This window comes from Polyergus mexicanus, unplaced genomic scaffold (genome assembly GCF_030449975.1).
Source record: "Polyergus mexicanus isolate NDT 795.1 unplaced genomic scaffold, iyPolMexi1.0 SCAF_8, whole genome shotgun sequence".
NCBI classification, from domain to species: Eukaryota; Metazoa; Arthropoda; class Insecta; order Hymenoptera; family Formicidae; genus Polyergus; species Polyergus mexicanus.
In genome coordinates, this window is record NW_027223328.1 from 3,523,795 (window position 1) to 3,550,489 (window position 26,695).

Below are 26,695 nucleotides of genomic sequence, written 5' to 3' on the forward strand. Positions count from 1 at the left end.
TAAACTCGAATTTGAGCGGGCAATTTGAAAAAGAAAATTGTTATTTCCACAGCATACTATCGACGAAGTTGAAAATTTGATCAAGAAACATGAAGCTTTTGAAAAATCGGCAGCTGCACAAGAAGAAAGATTTAGTGCCTTGCACCGACTTACCACAGTGAGTAGTTGAACATATGCACGCACATAGAATCATTCCTATATAATATTGTAATAGAAAAAGGCCGCAAATTAATTATATTAATATTGTAAATTTTCTGCTTTATGATCTATTTAAATACATAAATCTTATTACATACACATCCATACACTGTTATCTACTGCGTATATTTCTATCTTTTTTATATTACAATGCTAGTATAATTTAATAAAACACAGTACGAATCATGAATATTACGGTTTTGGAAATAAATAATGTTTCTCTCTTAATGCATAGTTTGAATTGAAAGAGCTGAAGCGACGGGAGCAAGAAAGGGAAGAAGAGGAAAGACGCAAGAAGGAAGAGGCAGCAGCGGCGGAGGCCGCACGTTTGGCCAAGGCAACGCCCGTTACTAGTCCAGATGAACCACCTAGTGAAAGGTAATGTGTAAATATTTTGTCGTGATTATATGATGATACGATTATTATGAATAAATTTTGTTTGTTATAGAGCTGAAACTGACGGAGCAACAAGCGGAGAACGCGCTGGAGAAGACGAGGGACACGGTAATATGACTGCACTTAATAAATATGTTTTGGGTTTGTACTAATCGAAACTATAACTTTTCTCGGTATTTACTTTCTAATTTATCTTACAATTTTGCATTTCGTTTGATGACGATAGTATTGATGAATAACGATCGGTATTTAATATACATACATTATTTAGAATGTAATGTCGAGTGCTTTTCTAATGGGGTTGTACGTCATGTGTTCGTAAAACTTATTGATTTGGCGTAGTAACGATTGCGAGATGGTAGTAATTAATTTTGTTTAACCGAAAGAGATTGAAAAAACCAAATCGAGTTTAGTATATAACCATTTTTTTTTTCGTTTTTTGTTATGACTAATAATATCGATACAGCAAAAAATCTTGCTTCTTGATATAAAATTTAACTTTCACGACTAGTATTACGGTTTGTTTGGATAAGCATGTGTGACGTTGCTAACAGCACGTTTATTTTTGCCTTCTCCTATCCGCGCAACCTAAATCTATTCCGTACATGAAATCCATCGGTCCATGTCATCTCATATTATCCTTTCCGAATGCACCCTAATGCGGCACGGAATGCACGAACCACAGTGGCACATCGCAAGGCTTCTACACGTACACCACAGCCTCAAGACAAACCCAAGGAAGGTGAGTGTTACGTGATGCGTGTAAAACTTGTGCAGATTAAAACTTTTATATTAAGTACATCTCTTAATATTTTTCTACGACTGCCTTGAAATTATAATCGGATCTTATGGTGGTTCCTGTAATCTCATCAAATTGGTGATGGATGGATAATCACAACATTGTATCTTCGTAACAGTATTTAAATTGCTTTTTTCTGTGGATTCACATAAATATCAAGTCACATATGTTACGATAATTTTATATCTTTCAGCATACTCGTAGCAGCACCGCACCTATCGCTCTCGCCCGCACAAGCCATCATTTATGCGCTTTTATAAATTTTTTTTCTCTACCAGGTGTTGGCTGTTTTACTACCAGAGATGCTCTTCTCGTTATCTGTCACAAGCTGATATATCAATCATAATTTACTAAATATTTCAAATAATATAGATAATATTTAGTGGACACACGTATGTACGTGAAACGATATATACGTATCTATAACATCATATAATTCTAATTAAATATTATCTATATTATTATTATTAATATTTTTGTTGTATTATAAACTCTGTTATAAACCATTTCATTTCGCACGGCTGACCTGGTAGGTACATATTTGAACATATGTCATATTATACCTTGTTCATCGCACGATTATGTCGACTTACATAAATGATAAAGTGCTTAAATATCTTATTGGAAGGTAAGCATGGAATCATCTCTTCGTCGTCATTCTACAGGTGTAGAAACACGACTCTATGTCGACTGTCGTTTACTTGAATATTTGGATACAATATATCATTATAAATATAATGAATATATAATATATTAATATATTTTTTAAAATATATTAATAATAAAAATATATTATTATAATATTATAAAATATATTTTTATAAGTATAAATTTTATATATATAGAAAACGATTAATGTTGAATAATCTTTGCAATAAGATTTACAATCTCCATTTTCTTATCAGCTTGATTCTTCCACAAGGGATAGTTTCGTGTTATTAACTATAGTAATTGAAAGATATAATTGATATAATTATTGATTACATATATAGGGTGGAGCATTTATATTGAGACACCTAAATATCTAAAAAATAAAGCAAGATAGAATGTTTTAGACAAAAGTTGTTCGGTTCTAAGGGGGTCATAAGATGGTGCCATTAGTTTGATTTTGGGTGGAGGTACTTGGGAGATTTCGATGTTAATCTTGTTTTTTTTTAAATGGAAACACTCCAATTTTTTTACATAAATCCATTCCTCGCAATATTCTGCATAAAAAGTTATAGGGGTATGATGGCCAAAAGTTTAATATTAGTTTACGAGATATTTTAAACTTTATTTTATTAATTTACTTCGACATAATTTTACATAAACTATAAAATATCTCATAAAATTATTTATTATGCAATAATGTTACTTTAATATTTTAAGCTCAAAAAATGAGAGACATCAATTGGTGTAAAGAAAGTAAAACAAGATTGACATTGAAATATCCGAAGCGCCTCCATCCAATGTCAAACTAATGGCACCATCCTATGAGCCCCTTAGAACCGAACAACTTTTGTCTGAAACATTTCTTTCTATCTTGCTTTATTTTCTAGATATTTAGGTGTCTCAATATAAATCCCTTACCCTATATATATATATATATATATATATATATATACACGTAAGGTATTTAATATCACGCGTTGTACACCTAAGAATAATACATACATAGCATGATTTTGTGATTGGTGTGGTGTAGTGCATGCACAAAAACCTAGGCAACTGTCTTTCCGGGAAGGAGAAGGAATACCTGTCGCGCCAACTTCTGCGAAAACTCCGCCGCGTGATACTCCTCGCACACCGACAAGTAAGTGTTCAATGATCTGTGTCTCAAATTATATATATATTTTACATTTTTACAATATCGTTTATTAATATCTTTCTTTCTTGCGACATTATGGCGATTGTCTTACGATTAAATAGCAGTCAATGCAAACTGCATAATTAATGAAGGATTATACATCTTCAATTTATGAATGAGAAATCTCAAATATAAGGATGCAATTGATATTTAATTATTGATCGGGATTAATTCGTGTGGAAATAATCTGATTCTTCTTCGGAGACGGTTTTCGTTTCCAACGGTCCTAAGGAACACGCGCTACCGTGTTCATCCACAAAACGGCAAGCTTTTATGACTCGCAGAACTTCGTCCACCGACCGCGGTAAATCGTCAGCATTTATTGTTATGTGACGTAAGATTCGTTGTCCGTCTATAACGAATAGAGCTCTACACGCTACCCCGTGCTTTTCGTTTAATACACCATAGTCCTTCGCTATCCGATGATTCCGGTCGGAGAGGAGCGGAATTTTCATTTCGCCTAAGCCCCCTTGTTTTCGCGGCGTCGTCACCCACGCAAAGTGCGAAAATTTGGAATCTGTTGAAATAGCTACTATCTCCGAGCCTATAATAAAATATTGGAATTTAATTAAATAATAAAATATCAGATTACTTTATTAATTTTAATTTAATAAATTATATATATATATATATATATATATATATATATATATATATATTTTTTATATATGTCATAGACAAGTGATCGCATACGGAAAAATTAATTTATTTTGATATTATTTTGTAAAAAAAAAAGTAACATTCGTAAAAATTTCTACTTCTAAAATCAATTCAAAATTATTGCAGAGGGATCAAGAGCCTTAAAAATGAAAATATAACAATTCAGATTTCATTTTATACGAAAAATCTCGGTTTTTTTTACAAATATATTTTGTTAAAATATTTTGATACTAAAAATTGCACTAAAACGATAAAATTTCATACCAATAAGTCGAAATTCGGCGATGCGATCGCTAAATTGAATAAGCTCGATGGGACATATGAACGAGAAATCGCTCGGATAGAAGAGAAGTACCACGTATTTTCCTGAAAAATGTTCCGACGATATCTCTTGCATCTTTGAATCAATTATCGCCACACCCGACCAGGGTGGTGCGGGCCGTGATACCGTTGGTATCAATCGTATTTCTGGTGTATGTCGAGTTTTCCATTTTTCTGCGCAACAAGAGCTCATGTCGAACGTATTTTTATACTCAACATGATCATATTAATGTATTTTTCGAGACGATTGCGTGCCTCGGGCAAATTACACTGCAAATCGTTGTGTCTACGGGTACACGAAACTTTTCACTATCGATTTTGTTTTTATTCGTTGTCTCTCACGCGACTTCATTTCTATAAAAAAAAAAAAAAAAAAAAAAGTATGTATATATTGTATATTCTATCGCGGAAAATAAATTCTCACGCTATATGTTATTTTGTCGATGCAAAAAATTTGTCGCTTTTCTATTCAGATCTATTTTAAGTGAAATAATTTATTTCTGATTGATTGATAAAGAAAGAACATTTCTAAAAATATATTATCTCTTTTATTCGATTATATTTCGAGGATTTTTTATTCTTTCTAGATGACGAGTATTGAAGTTTAAAATAATTAATTTGATTGATGAAAATTATTTTCAAACTCTGCAGGTGCTCCCTTCAAATTTATTGCAAAAAAAATTATGCTTATTTGTTTATCACATATAGCTCTTTTAAGAGATAATTATATTCACAGTTCACAATAAAGTTCAGTTTGAACAGTTTAATTTTATATACATACGTATATATTGTACATAAGCATTTCGATATTAAAAATTGGATAGAGGTAGGCCATTATATATATAATGGTCTATCTCCTTTAATTAAAAAAAAAAAGAAAGAAATAGCCACTGCACTATCTTTTCTTTCTAAATTAAAGGAGATAAACAGAAACAAATAAGTATTATACATATTTATATACTATATTGGAATAGATGCAATTACTCTTATATGATGATTAATAATTCTCGAGATAAATTGAAAATTTATTTTATTTATCATATTTAGTTGATATATCGGTTATTTGACATCTGCATGAGCATGTTGCATGAACGTATCCTCGTACATATTATTCGTATGTAGTTAGAGGGCATGAAGAAATAATGTAACGTACATATGTATATGTATGTAGATTTTATTAGTGAGACAAATTGTTTACCTGATCAATTCTCTGGTACAAGCTAGGTGGTTCAGGGTACAGAGTAAGTAGCTAATAAATGTTATGTGTGTTGCGTACGTCGTTAAGCTCCAAAAGGCGGAAGCGGCTCCGAGTCTTTAAGGCGTAAGGAACGAAGTCGCAGCAAGTCACCGTTTAGGAGTTTCCGCTGGAGAAAGTCAGCCAAGTCGCCGAGTTTAGATCGCAGTGGCGTGAGTGACGATGAGCGTAGTATCCCCGGTAAGTGAAGAAAAGAGATTTTACGTGGTCTACAGTAGTGTTGAAGATTTACATGTTCACTCATTCGATATTTCCTTTTTTCTTTTTTACGTTTTATCTTCACTCTCTTTATATGTTTAAATTTAAGACAGCCGAGACGTGAGAAAAACGGATAATCCATCATCTTCGACACCTAACAATAAATAAATAAATCATTATTCGAAAATCGGAAATGTATGATATTTGATGTGATTTTTGTTTCTAATCGAATTTTGTACGCGAAATTCTAAATTGCTGCTGTCGATAATTGAATATCCAGGTAGATATTATGATCTTTCATATATATATTCGTATCCAGCATCTATATAATTGCTTTACTAATTAATCATCATTTATTTTCAGTTACTATTTAAGCATACATATATTTTTAACAATTTCTTTATCACTATAATGTGTTCAAAGAAGTCAGCTGTGATAAATTTATGTTTTATAGCGGGAAGATATTCGAAGAGCTACATTGTATTCGACTAACAAGTAACGGAACGAATAATTGGGGCAAATTATTTCTGTTTCAAGTACCGTTATAAAGATATACCAATGCATGTCGGCCTGTTAATGAGTTTAAACGATAAACAAACTTTTTGAATTGAAATAACAAAGAATTAAAACAGATTTTCGTGTGTTGTGGGTGGTCTATTTCATCAAAAGCATGTTATGATTAATCATGTCATTAATTATTTGCAGCTTAATTGTTCATCGAAAGAGCAAAGGATACATGATGCCATTTTTCTTTCTAGAAAATAATTTATAAACTAGTCCCAAATTTTTTAGAAAGTCCTTTTCTCAACGAACAATAAATAGTGATGACTCGAATAATAAATAATGATGAATGTTATCTTTTGCAGAGCAACGAAGTCCGGGCGATGACGAATTCGAAGGACCGTTACAACGGAAGCACGAGTGGGAGAGTACGACGAAGAAGGCATCTAATCGCTCCTGGGACAAGGTGTATATGGTTGTACGCGGACAGAACTTATGTGTATATAAAGATCAGAAGTCGTACAAAGCTTCACCTGATCAATCGTACAAAGGAGAAGCTCCCCTTGATTTACGAGGCGCAACTATTACCGTAGCGAGTGACTACACTAAGAAGAAACATGTCTTCCGAGTCAAGTCAGTATCCAACGCAATACCTCGATTATATTTGATTTTACGCTTTTTCTGACGCAATTGTTATTATTATTATTAATTTATTTTTTTATAGGTCGCAAAGCGGATCCGACTTCCTGTTCCAGGCCAAAGATGACGCCGAGATGAACGACTGGGTGTCCGTATTAAATCAAGCGGCGCAAGGAACATCAGGTGCAAGTACGTCCAGAGCTCACACTCTACCTGCCCCGACACAAGCCGAAACTAAGCGGCGTAGTTTCTTCACTCTCAAGAAAAAGTAAGTGTTGATTGAAAAATTTTGTTGTCATATCGTAATAACATCGTACGCGAGAATTTAAAATTATATGAATATACGAACTGATCAGCATAAGATTTTCAAGCTAAAAGCCAAATAAATTCTGTAAATTTTGGCAAAGTTGGCAAATAAAATATATCTACAACGTAATAATAATATTCTAAATCCACAATTAATTTTTGATAATATTGCGAAAATTTATATATTACGAATATATATAAGTTATTAAGTTTTACAACATTTCAAGACATGTTATTCTTGTAAATAAGGTGCCTGTTATCTTGTTATTATTTTGCTTCATCCTTTTGAACACGTCCCGATGAAGCTGATAGAGAATATTCTGTTAGCAATAAAAAAATTATATATTTTTGTCATCTTCCATTACTTTAGATTCCTCTAATGATATTCCTGACACATCTGGCATCCCATATATTCCTTTTTTAACAAGACTAACTTTTCTTCTTTCGAAAATATATTTTTTTTCCATGTTCATTATCATTCATGGGTGACGGACGATCATCTCGTAAAGCAAAGCATAATTCGAGAAGATACGCTCACTCCTTCATACGAAATCCATTCATCCTGTCGCGCATTCGATCATATTGCATTTATCATATTTTAGAAAAGCCAAAAAGTAGAAAGCGAAACCAATGAACGTATGAAACAGTACACAATTGGAACAACATTTAAAAATGCGGTGAGTCGCACATAATCCTAGATCATTCTACCGTATCGTACTATTGCACGATTAACCGATCATCATTCCAGTTGTCTTTTTTTTTTCTTCTTGTATTTAGTTTTTCGTTATAATTAGCTTCTATCTGAAGAATACGGCAGAGGAATGTTCTTCCAATTGTGAATGCGGAATGATTACGTGAATTCTCTGAAAAGAGAGAATATCTGGATGTGCGTAGAGCTTTCTGTGTTTCATACGTAGAGACGGATCTCGCAACAAGAGCGATGAATATATTATGGGAACAATATAATCCGAGATATTTTTTTATCATGTAAAAAATTGCTATAAATTTTGCAGGTCAAGGTTTTTATTTACAAGTAAATGACAGATATGCGAAACACGATTGTTCTCTACCACATTGTTTAACATTTATGTAATAAATGCTTATTATTCGCATACATATCTATCGCTTTTATTTTGGATATTTTTTTATTATTTCGCATAAGATAGTGTGTTATGTAGATATTCGGATTATTGTGTATCATTATCATACAAATTTTATATTGTAGTTTCCACCGCTTCTGAACATCGTCATTTATTCTTCATGCTTTTTCTGCTATCAGATTATTCTTATTCTCCTTTTATCGTAGAGGTAACTGAGAACATTCGCGCATCGTCTATTTCAGACATGTACTTTATGATATGTGGCTCCTTAAAGACGAAGTAGTTGATATTTTTATGTATTAGATATATATAAATGACTTAATCTCTTTTATGATGCGTTGAGAGAGACTTTTATACGATAGCACCCTTCTTGTGCAACATATTTATTCTATTTAAATGATGATAGTACCATATATATAAATGAATAAAAAGATGCAGTAGTTGAAATTGAGCGAGCATAATATATTTCCTTTTAAATTCTGAACGATAAATACTATAATTATTATTATCTATCTTAATTTTTGCTAATATTGAATTTTAACAGCTCATCAAATATCATTCTGAAATATTATAAAACGTATTTTTATAACTTACAAGAATTTTAGCTGATTTCCTATATATATATATATATACCTTTTTTCTTTTCTAATCTTGTCATTGTGCATATTAGTATCAAATTGTAAAACAAAAATAGTAACTGGAAGTGACAATTATTGGTTGTCCTAATGATGAAATAATTATCACCGTTTACAATTTTCAGCTAAACTGGAGCAGTGAAGTTCGGTATAAGCCGCTCGTAATGCGTCTCAGCACAACATCGCGTTTATGAAAAATGTTTCGTCGCTCTACATGGTTAAAGCAACGCTAATATAAAATTAGAAGACATGATCACACACCATGGGGTATTATGAAATGAATTGAAGGACGAATTAAATGGATCTTTAACAAAACGCCTACGTTCGACGAATGGAGATATTTAACGGTTATATATGTTGATATTTACAAGTGTAGGCTATTGAAAGTCTAATTAAATTTAGTTCTTCAATGAATTTTGGACACTTTGCAATATTGCTAGTTGAAGAACAAGCGACATTTATTGTCCCACGTTAGCGTGATCAGATTTGACACGGGATTTTATTCTATAACATACACGTAATTCGTATTTACGTGTTTTATTATCACTATCACGCATTAGAAATGCATGATCATTTTCTTGTCATTTAATGTATCAAATTATGTCTTCTTTATGATACAAAATAATTTCTATAATTCAGCAATTTTCTTAAGAAGTTATTTAACAGAGATGACAAGAGCTTAATTCATTTTTAAGAGAATGTAGATTTGAGGAAACATATATGTATATTAATCATGGGGCTTATGACGATTTATAATTATTCTACACGATGAGCACAGATTTTTGTGACGACTTAATTTTAAACATTTTGACGCATTTTATTGCATTTTCGCGCAGGTTCTCACATTATAGAAGAGATATAATCTCTAACAACAATATAAACGTGAGAACGAGAAATGATTCCAGCCGTGTTGATTGCTTAGGATATATCGCTTTCATTATTATATTATTGCACTGCAGTATTTTATTTGACTTTCTTTCCCTGCAAACGTGTCTGTTTGCGTTTGAATGACTGCCATATATTTTAAGAGCCACACTAACTTGGGACATAATATTATATAAACTAGCTTTTAATAAATTGTTAAATATGCAGCGTCCTAAGGGAAAAATCGCATTGAAGAATTATAAAGAAAATATAATAACTAACAAGAGAGTTTTCCCCTTCCCAAACTTTCCCTAAATATTCCTAAATATCATAATTCTGTAGAAAAAAAAATGGAAGGATATTTAAAAATTTATAGACTTATGCAAATGATACAGTTCGTATTAAGTGAGCGCTTACGGTAAATTATTATATAACCGTAAATTATTATATCATTGTCGCAAATCACTGTATCTCACTTGATCCCAACTTAACATTTGGCTTGATATTACACGGATCGTATATTTACTCTTTTGTAATTGTTAATTTTTTTAAATATTTATCGCATTTGTCTTGTTTTTTTTTAGAGTATAAGTCCCTCTATTGCAAAGTTCTAGAACTCTTTTCGTGTTCCGAAACTTTTGGTCTAATTATTATAACTTGGAAATTATAATGATTTTAGGAGAAAAAATATATTTAACGGCATTTCATCTGTTTTTCAACTCAATGCGACTCGACTGATCGATCCGGCGACTATCTTATAACTTGCGACAGCCTCTTTAATTCCGATTTGCGTCAAACATTTGGGATATCTTAAGTTCGTAATTGCGTTTTTAGCTAAGCTTATATACACACAGAGATTTGTATATACGGAGCTGTACGCATATTATGTCCGCGAGAATAAATTCTAATCAAAATGATCGTTCATTCGCTTTTATAATTTTATGCATGCGCATTTAGCGAAAACATTTAAATATCAGAGTCGCATTGCTAAACAATACAACATTTGGTATGTCATAGCTACATGTTTTATATTATAAATATATCTATAAATATATAAATACACAGAGAATGATGAGAAGAACATTAAGAAATAAAAATTATTATAATAGATGATATATATATATAATATATATCGAACTAACATGATGGCTCTTTTCGTTTTAAAACGTCCTTCCTGCGTACATTCTATTCTCGATAAAGAAAACCTGAATTCGTATTATCGATGATTATGCCAGCGAAATTACATAAAATTTTTTTAGAAAATTGAAGATATATATACATCTGATTATAGGAACGTTTTAATACGAAAAGAACTTGCATGTGTATCATTAACTATCGCTTAAATTAAACATTTGGTTGTACTTTTCGGATTGCAATTCTCGATATGTTAGAATGCAGATATGGCACAGTATTTATCTTTAGCGAGAAAACAATTTTCCTTTATATCTAACACTATATTAAGAGTATAATTCGCTCGATTAATTCCATTTTCCCTTGGAAAACGAATCAATACTCACACTTCCTTATCACGCACGAGACACGGCAATGTAATGTGTACGCATTAATTATTTTATCTTCAAACTTTATTAAGATCAACTTGTAATTTTTTAATGTGCCTTTTTATAGCTTCGTTGAAAAATAAATGCGATTATATATATATATATATATATATATATATATGAAATGTAATTGATGCCAATGGAAAGAAATCGTAACATTTCGAAACGAAAACAAACATACACGAGAAATCCATCTTTCTCACAAGATCTATATATTTTCCCGATTTTTTATTTATCGCGTATTTATTGTTGGCATACTTGTACGATCGAATTGTTCCGTCTAAGAGCATTTTATGCGAAATTTAGTTTGTCAGGATATGCGACGTTTGTCCATACGTGACGATATATAGCTAGCCATCACAAAATTGCGTTCGCGAATTAAATATCAATATTGGAAATACACGCGGGTGTAGGCACACAGTGGCAGCGCGTACAATTTTCGTTTGCAACGATATCGATTCGTGCATTTTGTTGTCGAAAAACAGAAAATTAAAAACCAGCGAGATAACTACACGCCCACCATCAAAATTGAAACGAAATAAAAAAAGTACATTCGAAAAAGATAATCATCTCGCGTTCAAATTTCATCGCGGATTCGAAGAATACGCGTAATGTGATTTTTAGATTTTGCAAAAAAAAAAAATGAAAAGGAAATCGACGGATACCGCAATCATGCGCAAAAATGCGATAATAGCTTGTTCGATACGCTTTCCGTGCAATCAGCTGTACAATCAGTTGATGATCGATCTATATCTCTCTCTCGATGAGCTCAAGGTAAGATATGAATTCTCGCAAATAAAATATACTCCGCAATCGAATTACTCGTTTTAGAAGGAAAAAATTATTAGAGAATCCTTATCTTTTAATCTACAACGGAATATGTCTTATTTTTTCAACATTTTTTTTTTCTTATTTATATAGAAAGAGAGGCTTAACTAGCTCTTACTCTCACATTTTTAGAACAAAATATTTTTAAAACGAGCGATATTTTAATTTTGATAAGAGGTTTTCGCTTTCTCGTATGACGACCAACAATTTTTAATCAACTCTATTTATCGCATTAAACATAGCATATCATGAAAGAGATTAGCGCGAGTGAATTGCAAATTTTAATTACATTGACACGTGTATTTTGTTTTTATATAAAATGGTTTAAAAACGATGACATATTATAGTTATGTAGAATTTCAATTTTTAATTGTCTTATATATATCTTTTAATAAATTGTAACAATTATTCTTAATAAATTAATGATATATTAACGATCTTTTTACGAAGCTAGAAGATAAAAATAATGATGTTTAAATACGCGATTATACATCACATATGTTTTGCGAGCAGGAATCTACGTAGACGTACATATTGATAGACGCGTCATCGTTCTAGCCATGTCAGGAAATGAAAGTCATTATCTAATATACTTTTATTATTACATCTGCGCATCATTATTAAAAGCATTTCGCTCCCCCAACGTCAATCTATGTTTTTATCGGAAGGTCGGAATGTTCTCTGCGTCTTTTCGCTTTGTTATTATTCGCAACATCATATATAACTTGAACGATTTTTCAGAATAGAAAACGCATATTTATATAAATTAAAAAATAATATTCGCAGAATTTATTAAATGTAATGTTATTTTATAATATAAAAAAAAAATGATACATTTATATCCGATAAAAAAATCAACTCCGATAAAAATCGGATGGGCTTTAGAGATGACACAGACGCGTTCAACATTGAACAGAAAAGGGGGATGAATAAGGGTATCGATTCTGTAATTCAAGTGAGAGTAAAAATAAAAAAATGAGCGAATTTACTAGATTTAAACCAATGAAATTATAGATTTTCTAGTAAATTCGCCGATACATTAATCGAACAGACCGAAAGTGTCGTTTACAAGTTCGCCGTGTGCGCATGTGCGGTTTCATGCGGATCCGTCATAATCTTTACAGCTCACGAGCATAATATCCTCGATTTCTCAAAGAAAAGAGTCAGTCTTGGACAAGATGGCTGGTCGGACGATAGTGGCCGTTTACTACCTCGCATTAATTTTCCATTTGGTTCTACTGACGGAGTGCAATTACGGGGTGAGATACGGTGACAGGGCGAAGCGGTTGCACATTACGGAGAACGGCGATTCACCGTATAGGAAACCGCTGATCATTGACAGACGGACAGACGTGGATTCGCGTCGTCCGGATGAAGATGGGCAAGAAACGTCATTCGGGCGTACGCGCAGGGACTTGCCGTCCGAGCATCCAAACAATAACCCAAACATCACGACCAAGGTACGCATATGTACGCATGTATGACTGTATGCGTGAAGGTCGTCGTCGTCGTTCGTCGCGTCGCAATTCGAAACCGGCGACGGTTTCGTCATCGCCATACGCTTTTCCCGCATCCCCCCCCGTCGCGGAAAAGGGGGAGAAAAAAAGAAGAAACCTTCCAACATTCGCGTAAATAGACGCGTCACGTACACACATATAAACGCAGCGCTCTTCTCTGCCGTATATATATCGTCTTGCGGAATTTTTCCCAATTGGACCGCCGGGTCACGCACAGCGCGGCCTTTGTGTGCGGTCACGACGGGGGCATAATTGCCGTATTATCTCTCTTCCGGAGTAAATTTAATCAATCTCGGCGAAACGGAGCGTCGCGCGACCCGCACCGTTTATATTGATACACACGCGAGGGGTCACTAACCGCCTTCTGTGTATGCGTCTGTTGCATCTTCCCTCTTCCCGCTTTTTAAAAAGAACTTCCCCCTATCCACAAAAAAAAAAAAAAAAAATGCAGTTTCCTCAAGAGCGGTCGCAGGACCTTCACCGGCCTTGTAAACAAAACAATGGTTATCACCCGCCATCGTTATTTTGTCAGTGCCAAAATTCTTTCTTTGCGACTTTCTTGGCTCGGAGTAGCCAAGAGAATTTTCGGGAATATTTTTGCGAACGATATTTATCTTTCCCCCTCCCTATTTTTTTCTTACGTCACATCGTGTGCGCTTACTCATACTGTCTCTTATAGATTAATACGCGTCTAACTATATATAATCGTATAATGAATAGATGCGCATATATGCACTTTGACTATTTATTTTTACGATAACAAAGGAAACGCAGCAACTTGTCGTTTTTCGAAGAGATAAGAATTACCTAAGTTCTGAGAAGATATAAATTTAGTCGACTGCAATATATCTATCATCTTACATTTCTTCGTTTCCTTTGTTCGTTTCTCTATCGCAATTCTCAATTTATATTATGTAAAATATAAATCGTACATTAATTTTTTTAATAGAGAAAGAATATTCCCATATTAATTAATCTATTTTATGTTATATGCGAATTATTATTTTTTAGGAATAATAAATTTTACAGAATTATTTCAATCACACGTAGCATATTTTAATCTGTTTTGCATAATTATATAAAAAAGCAGATAGCTCACTTTCACTTCTATATTTTATTATTATTAAATTATAAGTAATAAAGATTACGTAAGCTACAATTTTAAATTTTAAATATTAAATTGCGAACCTTTAATTTGTTTCCTTTATTGCTCAAAATTTTTTTCGCGTTTAATATATATTTTATGGAAGAAATCGTGTTCTATAAATACACGCATTCAATTTGCATTATACGTAGGAATATTTTGAATTATTTATTTTCTTTATTCTTTCGAATGACGATTTATATTGCTTGTGACATTGTCCAAGGTAACGAGATATTGAGCGCTGAGAAAACAATCTGATAGAGGGATTGGTGCGAGTCATGCATATCTAATGATTCATCTCTTCTGTGCTTTATATACTTTCAGTTAAAATTACTACAATAAAGATGTCAGTTTACTGACACGCATGCATCTTATATTCGTGTATTTTTTTTTATGTGTTTTAAATATACGCTTACATAAAGACGTTGCTTTTTTCAACAAGTCATGATGGCAATTTTACGCACTTACATTAGTTTTCTGTTTTAACTTTATAATTTTAATATTAATATATTTTAATATTATTTTAAGTTTAATGACATATTTTTTTATCTTCTTATCTCTGATCTTTATCTTTCATGCTGTTTGTCTGACTAATGCTATAAAATAAAAATTTTAAAGTTTAGAAAAAAAATTTTAATAAATTGTCATCATATAAATTTATATACAATATAAGATTTCTAACATCGCTTATATCATAACGCCAAAAATCATGTTTCTTATTACAGGTTAATGCTTTAAATGATTCGCATCAGCAATTGATGGTACATTGGGTCGGGGAAGGTTCCAATGTGATAATATGTTTAGCAAGGGATAGCACACCAGTGGTGCGTTTCCAAGGTGGCAGATTCTCCTCCCCGACCCATCCTAGCGCCGTTTACATCAGTTACGACTATGGTGATACGTTTGAAAATAAGACTGAACAGTTCAGGATTTCGTCCGATCCCAACGCTGAATACGCAGTCGTGGATAAATTCACCAATCATCCTAAGTACTATCAATACGTGAGTCTCGTTTTATTTATAAAATCGATTTTTATAAGATGCGAATAATAGTTTATTATTTATTTGTCGATTGTTTTGTGTCATTGGAAGAACATTTCCGAGATTTTACTTTTTTTGCAGTGCGTTTTCGTGGACAGTCTACACAATTTAATTTTTCTAACGTTTAACAACGGCAAAACTATTCGAAGGATTCCTGTCCCATTTCATCCGAGTGAGGTCTCGTTCTATGAATTGGATCCACGAGTACTCGTCGCACTAGACAAAGTCGATCGGAAGGTATAGAATGAGATATCAGTTATATTTCGAATTTACATGTAACTTTATCGGTACTGAATTGTATTAATACAAGAATTCGTAGAAGAATCGTTTTCGAACCTTGTAATACTTTGATTTCAGTTGTGGTTGTCGACCGATCGTGGATTAGTCTGGGTACCTATACAACACTATGTGAAGGCCTTTTACTGGTCACCTTATCGTGTTCTGTTGGTTGAACGAACAGAGCCTACTGGAACAAATACAGTCTTGAAGCTCGATATGCAATATTTGCTCTGGTATCAGACTCGAAATCCTTCGGCCTTGCGAATAAGACCTTCTTTACGAAAAGAATTTAGTGTTGTCATCGAGAATGTTGAGGATTTCCAGATCAAAGGCGATTACATGTTTACTGTTAAAAATTCAAAGGCAAGTATTATGATGTTGTACGCATGTAGAATCTTTTTCATGAAATTTGATAAGATTTAGTCGTCTTTATTGATCGTAGTTTTTTTATTCTGCTTAATAGAATAGAACGTCAGAGCATCTGGATCTCCATGTATCCTACAAAAATCAATCGTTCGTCGTGGCGCAATTTAACACGGAATTGGATTGCAATGATTACCATATTGTAGATGTATCGTACAATCGAGTTTTCATCGCGGTGTCGCACAGTGAGACTATGGTCAATCTTTATGTGTCAGAAGTCATAGATCATGAGAAGGCGATATTTACATTATCTCTGGAGGGCATTTTTACATTTTTCCTCAACAGCACTTGGAAAGATAGCTGGTTAAAGTAAGTAGAATAAAATATTATACATAATACACGAGAAAAAAATGAAATTCTAATCTCTCGTGGAAATTTTTTTAAATATTTCTTCAAATTTTTCCGACTTATTTTGTATTTACGCGTATTTATTTGTATAGTGACGTGGCTGACGAGACATTCACAGACTTGTATAAAGTCGAAGGTCTTCGAGGTATATACATAGCGTCACGAGTCAAAGGTAACCCGAAATCAGGAGGTATCAGCTCGATCGGACCGGAACACTTAGAATCAGTGATCACCTTCGATCATGGTAGCACTTGGAACAGTATTAAAGCACCGACGGCAAATCACGAGGGTTTCTACATCCATTGCCCGAAAGATTGCTCATTACACTTAAGTCAAAGATTCAGTCAGCTATATCCGGTGACGAGATCTGTCACGATCATGAGCTCGAAATCGGCGCCTGGAATAATCATGGCCACCGGCGTAATTGGGTCCAGTTTGAAAGGTCATCCTGCGCTCTATGTTTCGCGGGACGCGGGTCTCACATGGAAACAGGTGTTGAAGGACTACTACTTTTTCAACATGGGCGATCACGGAGGTTTGTTAGTGGCAGTAAAGTATTTCAAATCGCGCGGAGAGACCAGAGATATCTCATATTCGTTGGACGAGGGCGACACGTGGAAAACTTATGAATTCAACGGAAAGGTGTTACGCGTTTACGGTCTCATGACGGAGCCCGGGGAGAACACCACGGTATTCACTATGTTCGGATCGGATAGTGGACAACATCAGTGGCTCATAATTAAGGTCGACCTACGGAATGTATTCGAGAGAGATTGTAAGGAAGACGATTACAAATTCTGGTCTCCGTCGAGTACCGATCAACCAGTTATGGCTTGCGTATTGGGACGTAAAGAAACGTATCAGAGACGTGCGCCGCGTGTTAATTGTTATCAGGGTGTGAATTATGATCGACCAATGCGATTGGAGGTCTGTCAATGCGACGCAAACGATTATCAATGCGATTATGGCTTTATGCGCGTCGGAAATCCATATCACTGTATCCGCAACAAATTAATTACCGATTACGATCCTTATGCCGTACCGAACACATGTCAGCCTGGCGAGTTTTACAATCGCACAAAGGGCTACGTGAAGATGTCCGATGATGAATGTTCCGGCGGTCTCGCGAGAAACTTCGAGCCTGACGAGATACCGTGCCCGATGGATGAAACACCAGAATTTCTGTTGGTCGCCCAGCGGGAGCATATAACGCGAATTGATCTGGTGGAAAACAGAATAGAGATGCTACCCGTGCACGATCTGAAGAATGTGATTGCTATCGAATTCGATATGAAGAACAATTGCTTATATTGGGCGGATATTGTAAATGATACAATTGGCAGACAATGTTTGAAAAACGGCACCAGCTATCCCGAAGTTCTCGTCGAGAACGATTTAAGTTCCATTGAAGGAATGGCCTATGATTGGGTATCCAAAGTTCTCTATTTCGTGGACGGTGTTAAAATGAGAATACAAATAATTCGAACTGATATATCCACCATGGGCAGAATGCGCAAAACGATATTAGGTCCGAACGTGTTACAAAAACCGAGAGGTATCGCGGTCCATCCCATGAACGGATATATATTCTGGACCGATTGGTCGCCGGGCAATGCCTCTGTCTCTCGCGCCAATCTGGACGGCACGGATGTCAAGCGATTGTTCGTCAAGCCAACAGTCGAATGGCCGAACGGAATAACGATCGATCACATTGCTGAGCGAATTTATTGGGTGGATGCTCGGTTAGATTATATTGCTTCCTCGGACTTTGAGGGTAAGAGGTTTAAGAAGATCATCGCTAACGATGCGCGCGTGTCCCATCCGTTTGCGGTCGCCGTGTTGAAGGATAACATGTACTGGGATGATTGGAAACAATCCATGATATTTGTTGCTAACAAGGACCACGGTGTCGGAATCAACACAATAATCGGCTTCCAGATCGTGGGTCTAATGGACTTGAAGATCTTTGCACATAGCGTGCAATTCGGCATGAATGAGTGTGCGAATCACACATGTTCGCATATCTGTCTGGGTGCGCCGGGCAATAGTTATGTATGCCTTTGTCCGGATGGCATGGTAATGACGGACGGAAAATGTCTCTGTCCAGGTGGCATCAAACCTTACGACAATTCAACATGCCCACGCATCGCCAATACCTGCTCGTCAAATCAGTTTGCTTGTAATAACGGCGTGTGCATCCCCGAATTCTGGAAGTGCGATGGCGATAATGATTGTGGCGACAATTCGGACGAAATCAACTGCAATCGCGCCACATGCAGCCCTAATAATTTTGAATGCGATGGCAACAAGTGTATACCCAAATACTGGGTATGCGACATGGATCGTGACTGCAAGGACGGTAAGGACGAACAAAATTGCACATACGCCAATTGCACGGATCTATTGCGTTTCAAATGCGATAGCGGTCGCTGCATCTCGCATCGATGGCGCTGCGATGGCGAGGACGACTGCCGAGACGGTTCGGACGAACGTAATTGCACCAGAAATGTTTTACCGAGCACGTGTCGATCCGATGAGATCGCCTGCAAATCCGATCATTCGTGCATACCAACCTCGTGGAAGTGCGACGGCGAACCAGACTGCGACGATGGCGCGGACGAAGCGGAATGCAACAACATGGTATGCGAACCGTGGCAATTTACATGCAACAACACCAAAGAAGGGCATCGGTGTATATATAAGTCATGGTCGTGCGATGGCGATAAGGATTGCATAGATGGTTCTGACGAATTTAACTGTACCATCACTACTGTAGCGCCGGCGTTTATTCCACCGATGATCTTGCCAACGAATTCCTGTAACGATTGGATGTTCCTGTGCCAAAACAAGAAGTGTGTACCATATTGGTGGAAATGTGACAGCGTAGATGATTGCGGCGACAATTCCGACGAGATTGGCTGCGGCAGCGAGGCAGAAGGCACATTAGAACCTACTTCGTCTCCAATTCACACGACCGAGAAGTCACGCATTTGTCGCGAACACCAGTTTCAGTGTTACAATGGCGATTGCATCGAGAATGCGTGGGTGTGTGACGGCTCCAACGATTGTCCAACTGGCGAGGACGAGCAGCACTGCGAACAGACACATGTATCGTGCCGCGAGAATGATCAGTTCATGTGCCGTCAGGACGGCTCATGTGTACCTCTATCCCACATCTGCAACGGCATTGAGGAATGCCCAGACGGCAGCGACGAGCTTGGCTGCCACACAGATCGTGACACAAGCCCACCCGCTACCCCGTCTTGCTTCGTTGGTCTTTTTCCGTGTGACGAAACGCGCTGTTTCCCATTGGCATCTTACTGCGACGGCCATCAAGACTGCTTCGATGGCTTCGACGAGAGTAACTGCGAGAAGAATGGCACTCGTGTATATCAGGTGCTGGTAATGGGTGTGGATGAACGTTCCATTAATGACAGCAGTCTGTTCCTCTTCTGGTGGATGCCGATACCATCGAATGTTACGTTCGAGTTCCTGCCCTCGATCGCGCGGGCTAACCCGGGCGCCAAGTGGACCAACGCCAGCGAATGGATCGAAGACACCGAGTATCAATTTAACAATCTCGATGCTTATACCAAGTACAATTTGACTGTTTATGTCAAGGTGAAAGGTCAAAGCAAAGTATTCCCACCAGCTAAGTATCTAGTCGTAATGACTGGTGAGGGCGTGCCATCCGAGCCGTGGAATGTGACAGTCACGCAGAAGAATGGCACTCGCGTAGAGGTTTCCTGGCGATCACCTCAACATCCAAACGGTCTCATCATCGGCTATCAAGGTTACATCACACCACCTATACCACCGATGGAGTTCTCGCGACAAAAAACCTCTGCGATCATCGATATGGCGTTCGAAGCAGGCAAGAATTACTCTTTTTGGATCGTGGCGAAAAACCGACAATATCAGTCGATTTCCTCGAAGGTTGCCACATTGACATTTGATGGCTCGGCCAACATCGACGACATCGAAGATCTTTCCGTGGTGGCGACGACGAATCACTCCATCACGCTAAAGTGGAAGAAAATGAAAGACGTAGATGGGTATCACATTACTCCCAAAGCACCGCCGGCATATCCAACATTACAGACCATTTCGACCATGGAAAATCCGTTCGAGGTGACAAAATTGGCACCAGGCGTCAAATATACTTTCGAAGTCGGTGCAATGAAGAAGAAATACATTGGTAAGGTCGCCATGGTGACGGCTACGACGAACGGCACCGCGCTGCCAATAATAACGAAGTTTGATGCGCAATTGGTGAAGTCTCAGAGAACGACCGTGAAACTTACCTGGGATCCGCCTAAGAGCACCAAGAAGATTAAGTTGCAGTATGCTATTCATTATGCTACCAATATATTCGATTTCTTTAAAGGTGAGGACAAAATCGACATTTGTGCAATTTTCTTTACATGAGGATTATTTAAATATAATAAGATAATCGGTATTTTTCTATTGTTTACCGTATTTCGTACAATTTTATATTAAACATTACTAATTGATCGAATTGTTCTGTTTTTTATATCTTTATATTGAAAAATATCCTTTGTATTTGTTTTTAGCTTACAAGTTAAAAACCACTAATCTCACGGCTACGATCAAAAATTTGGAAGCGTGTGAATCATACTTTTTTGCCGTTGGCGTTATCGGGGATTATGGAGCGGGACCTTTATGCCAACCGATCACGGTTCCGACATACTTCAACAAACGCGCACCTCCGAAGAGGTTGCGAGTAACACTATCGCCGGATAAAAATGATAGTCTAATCGTCTCATGGAGTGCGAGTTGTCCCACGATCGACGAACCGATCAGCTACACAGTAAGTCAATAACGAAATAACTTTCCGAAGAAATATTGAGAAAGTCAAATTGTGTGTCTATGGGAAAAAATTTCTCAAAATTTTCTTTTTTGTTGAGGAAAATTTCCCATGCATCTAATCTATTTTGATGTTTATTCACTCAAAGCGCGTTTATTGATCTCAGATTTTTTTTTCACAGATTTCTGTTACGGAAACAATCCTCAATAAGCAGATAGTTATGACATTGCCGCCGACCAACGAAACTATCATGAAACATACCTTCCATTCGATGAAATATGGCGGAAAGTATAATATTACAGTTGCGACTGATGTTGAAAATGCCATACCCACTCAACCGTTTGTGTATGTGGCACCGATGATCATGCCGCCCCATCAAGTCACCGTCTTGCACGATAATAAAGATTATCTAATATATTGGCAAGAGCCGGATATGCCGAAGGATGTTAATCGGCACATCGAAATTTTGGTAGCCGAGGGATCGACAAAGATAAACGAATCGACGGCCAACGTCTTCTTGACCAAGGATCCATCGCCTTATCGCTATAAGGGCGCTAAAACGGGTACGATTTATACCTTCGCCGCACGTTTGGTCACGGAGGACGGATATCAAAGTCCATTGAGTGAAACTTGGAGCACGCAATTTTCAGGCAAGTCTCTAATATTCTCTTTCGCAAAAAACGATTTGCGATTTGCTTTAATATATATATATATATATATATATATATATATATATATATATATATAATATTTTCCATTTTTTTATTCAACAGGCTCGCAACTCCCGGTGATAATGAACACGTCGAACATATTGTCTCTCGCTATACCGATCTGCTTGGTTGTCTTAGTGCTAGGTGCAGCGCTAGCGTATTTCGTCGTTCGACATAGAAGATTATCTAACAGCTTTACGCTATTCGCCAATAGTCATTACGACACGAGGCGGGGACAAGCTACCTTCCCAGGCACGGCAGACGGCTTAGGTAAGTGTTATTTTGCATTTGAAAAATGAAGAAGACGATGCGAAATAAGAAAAAGAACTAATGATTGTTTCATTTTTTTACAGAAGAAGAAGACAGCCCTGTGATTCGAGGCTTTTCAGATGACGAACCTTTGGTAATCGCATGAATACCATATATATAAACAGAATATTTACATGTTAAGAGAGAAAAGATGTGCCAAGACACTATTAATATGATAATTTTGAATATATAGATAAAATTTTATGGTGAATGGAGAAAGAGAAAAGCTTTTATAAAAACGTCTTGAAGCTAGAAAGATATTGTTAACTGTAGTGTTACTTGCTGTTACAGTTAAGAATTGGTAGACAGTTAACAATTGCTACACAGGCTGCACTTAGAACGTTTACGTAAGAGCTTTTCGCGCCATTTATACGATACATTGTAGAAATATGATATACATGTACATCATCAATGATCAAGATGACTTGCCGTGTGGTTGAAGAGAGGCCGTTGCATCTTAAATTCGAATGTAAAAAAAATCAAGACAGCTACAGTTTGAATACGAAATTTATCACATCTAACAACGGAAATAGATGCCAGTTAAAGAAACGGCAATTTGTATATAGTAAATATTTTTGATGAGTCGCGAGATTGTGAGATTTTCGAGATATCACACATTTGGCGAGATGCATTTCTAATATTGTATTTATATGACCTGTGTATGTGTGACGAAACTTTTTTTTTTTTTTTTTTTTTTTTAAATCTGTACACAGATTTGTTGATGCGAAAGTGAGTTCCCGATATTATTGTACGAAAATTTTTGTTATTGAAAATTATTTTAATATTTTAACAAACAAATCTACAGATGCCATAAGTTCTTTCCATATAGCAAGTGCATGACCAAAGTAATGCTTTCTTCTATGCCGCATTTGAAAGATGTATCAGTTTCGTTTAATAGCGAGTACGTTTCTATAATTCTATATTTCGTTTGACAAAGAGTTCCTTGGCTTGAGCAAATCTTTGTAATCCATGTAATTATCATTATCAAGCCTATGATGCGGCATTGAAAGAAATTTTTATAAGCGAGTATCTATCTCGCGAAAAGAGGTGACCTGACCCTCATATAGAGGCGTGCTGCAATTACCGCAAGAGAATATTTCGAATATTATACATAATTCGAATATTCCAATAATTATGTATAATTCTATAATAAAAGCGAACTGAGTGTTGGAAAAGAGAGACGCGATTTGCGTCATAATACTAAGAAATTTTTTACCTTAAAGTTGACAAAAACATATTGGATATTATATTTTGTGCAAATAAAATAGATTACATTTTTTTTTTATTTTTTACATTTTAAGAGTGACACTATTTTACCAAGATTGGATATTTTACCAAGATTTTAGTTTGGGTTAAGAGGAATTTACACAAGGACATCAGTAAGAAAGCGACAAGTCAATGACATTTTCAAGTGCGAATGAAGTGGTGGCGATGCCGCGTCATCATTCTTAGATTACACAATAAACGAAAAAAAAACATAAGAAAAAAAGTAATATTTCTTATAGTTTTTTAAACTGCTCTATCTCGTTACAATTTTTAAAAATTTAAAGTTGAAACTGTAAAAAAAGTACTATTTTATTTTAATATAATTTATCACATTACAATTACATGTGACCTGCTCTGAAAGAGTTTTATTTCGCTTAAAATTAAGTATGTATCCAGTTTTAGAATAGTTTGAAATAGTAAGGGGGAAAATCTGTTATCTATTTATAGGAAGGGGGGAGGGTTATATACCTTTCTCTCTTATAATTAGTACCCTACTTATTGCAGCAGCATTACGATTATTTGGTTATAGGATATCTAAACTCCGATATCTTCTCTTCGTTTTGAATCGATTATTTAGAACTTTTTTTCATCGAACGGATAATTTTACCAATTTTTTTTTTCCGGTTGGAGATATATGAGATGACTAGACCAAACCCGAACCTAGATCGAATCCGAATTTGCCAATAATTAAATAACAGTTCTAACATGGAACTAGCTTTAAAATAAATTTATTGCGAAAAGATTAGTAAGATTTTCATTTTTAAACATTGTGTCAATTTTGGTAAATTTAAATTAGGTTATTAATGAATACGAACAATTTTAATATCAACTAATCTTTAAATAGCGAACTCAATGTGACGTAAGAATAAAAGCTTTGAACGTCCGTTATGTTAAGTGGACAAATTAAAATTTTTTATATCATATTTGCAAACCCAAAAACTTTTTTAAATTTTTGAGATTTCTATTAATATATATACAGTTAATATTAATATGTACACACACACACACACACACATATATATATAATTAATATATATAATATGTGTATTAATATTCTATTAATATATATATATATATAAAGTTAATTTTAAGGACAGTAAAACAATTTTAATAAGTCATACCGTAGCTCTAACATGGTAAATTATGTTTAAAAAAGGATTTCCAATTTGAAGAAGTTACAATTTTAATTTAAAGTCTTTCAAAGTTGTAACGTGATAGAGCTTTCCGAATTTGTCTTGGGCATAAAAAAAGCTGCAGGTGATTATCTTGATTCTTATGTTTCAAGAGAAAATCATTTTATATTGAGCTATATTATTGTAAATAATATTCAAATGTATTTTAAATGATGAATTTTCATCATTTAATTTATATTGGATTATTCATAAAGACATTCAAAAGACATTAACGATTAAAATCTGCGATCTTGCTACGACGGGAAAGAACCGTCATATCGACAAAAACTTTTTATATTTCTTTCGTTGTAAATAAAATTTCACGCAATGATTATACTTTTTTTTTAAGTATACGTAACGGCAGAATCTAACGAGAAAGTTTAAAGATGAAGTTGACTATATTCTTGATTAATTGTTGCGTTTGTGTCTCTTTTTGTTAATGGAAAGTAAATGTACGACATTACGAGTTCCTATAAAAATGTTTGTGAGCTGAGTTCCATCAGTTTATCCGAGTCGATATGATTGAAGGATGTGTGAGACAAATTAAACGGATAGAGAAAAGCCATAGTCGACGAAGCAACATTTCATAAGCTTTTACTATTTTATACCGTATTAGATTAAATTAATTTAATAATAACAGAAATAGGCTCAGAGTACGAAATTAATTTAAATTGATAAAATGCTTAATGCTCTTTTTATTTGACGATGCGTGTGAAAGAGAAAGTAGAAGAAATATATACATGAGATCGACAAAAAGACGATTTTTAAACAGTATTAGCTAAGCTCTCGGTTTGTTTCCGTCACGTTACCGATGTCAGAAAATCACCACACCTCGTGAACGAAATGAATTAGTCGTAAAAACAATTTCTTCGCTGATAATTTGACGTGATCACGCGCAGGGTCGTTAATATACGTCTGTGTCAGAGAAGAGAAAATAATGATGAATTTCGATGTTTTTAAATCTGTACTAGCGTGAGCGATAATTATATAGAAGGTAACAGTTGATGTAAATGTCAAGGGTTATAACGACAAGAAAGACAGTGATATATAATATAAAATATATATAATATATTTGCGTGTAAATATAAATAAACTTAAAGCACAGAATATATTAAGTAATTTTTTTTTATGCTTTTCTTATCAATTTACTTTGTTACCTTGGTATTTCCCGCATACTCATTTTTCATTTCACTAATAATTCTCATCGATATAACCTTGTATATATATATATATATATATATATATATATATATATATATATATATATATTGCTTTTTAATTTTTCTTACATCCTGTATATATACTATATTTTATATGTTCTATATATACTATATTATATATTTTATAATATTTCTAAGGAATCTTATTTTTTTATAGAATCATTATTTTATTTATTTATTTATTTATTTGGGAAAAAATTTCTCGTTTTAAATTTCTTATCAGAAATTATCGATGCTTTAATAATGCATATTAAATAATGAAAAATGGACTCTATTTTTTTTCTCTATATGGTATATGTATATATATACATATATATAATGTATATATATATAT

The 26,695-nt window shown here is 34.8% G+C and overlaps 2 protein-coding genes across 6 annotated transcripts in view; both read left to right on the forward strand.

The window, feature by feature from the left end:
* Beta-spec (spectrin beta chain) overlaps window positions 1-11,394 on the forward strand; it is a 33,603-nt gene extending 22,209 nt beyond the window's left edge. The window contains exons 5-13 of one of the 5 annotated variants that reach the window (XM_070300376.1): window positions 53-157; window positions 434-576; window positions 647-702; window positions 1,280-1,336; window positions 3,078-3,185; window positions 5,506-5,655; window positions 6,540-6,807; window positions 6,899-7,081; window positions 8,980-11,394. In XM_070300376.1, coding sequence (XP_070156477.1) covers window positions 53-157; window positions 434-576; window positions 647-702; window positions 1,280-1,336; window positions 3,078-3,185; window positions 5,506-5,655; window positions 6,540-6,807; window positions 6,899-7,081; window positions 8,980-8,983 — 1,074 coding nt within the window. In that variant the 3' untranslated portion in view covers window positions 8,984-11,394. The remainder of the gene's footprint in view (window positions 1-52; window positions 158-433; window positions 577-646; window positions 703-1,279; window positions 1,337-3,077; window positions 3,186-5,505; window positions 5,656-6,539; window positions 6,808-6,898; window positions 7,082-8,979) is intronic. The other 4 variants (XM_070300377.1, XM_070300379.1, XM_070300378.1 and 1 more) reach the window with 4 other exon arrangements.
* A 1,864-nt stretch (window positions 11,395-13,258) lies between these two features.
* Window positions 13,259-26,250, forward strand: LOC138935881 (sortilin-related receptor). The gene is made up of 10 exons (XM_070300760.1): window positions 13,259-13,565; window positions 15,492-15,767; window positions 15,888-16,043; window positions 16,164-16,448; window positions 16,549-16,817; window positions 16,949-21,243; window positions 21,431-21,687; window positions 21,866-22,334; window positions 22,458-22,664; window positions 22,748-26,250. Exons 1-10 carry the CDS (start codon window positions 13,284-13,286, stop codon window positions 22,807-22,809), a joined length of 6,558 nt encoding a protein of 2,185 aa, XP_070156861.1. The 5' UTR covers window positions 13,259-13,283; the 3' UTR covers window positions 22,810-26,250.
* Window positions 26,251-26,695: the final 445 nt, after the last annotated feature.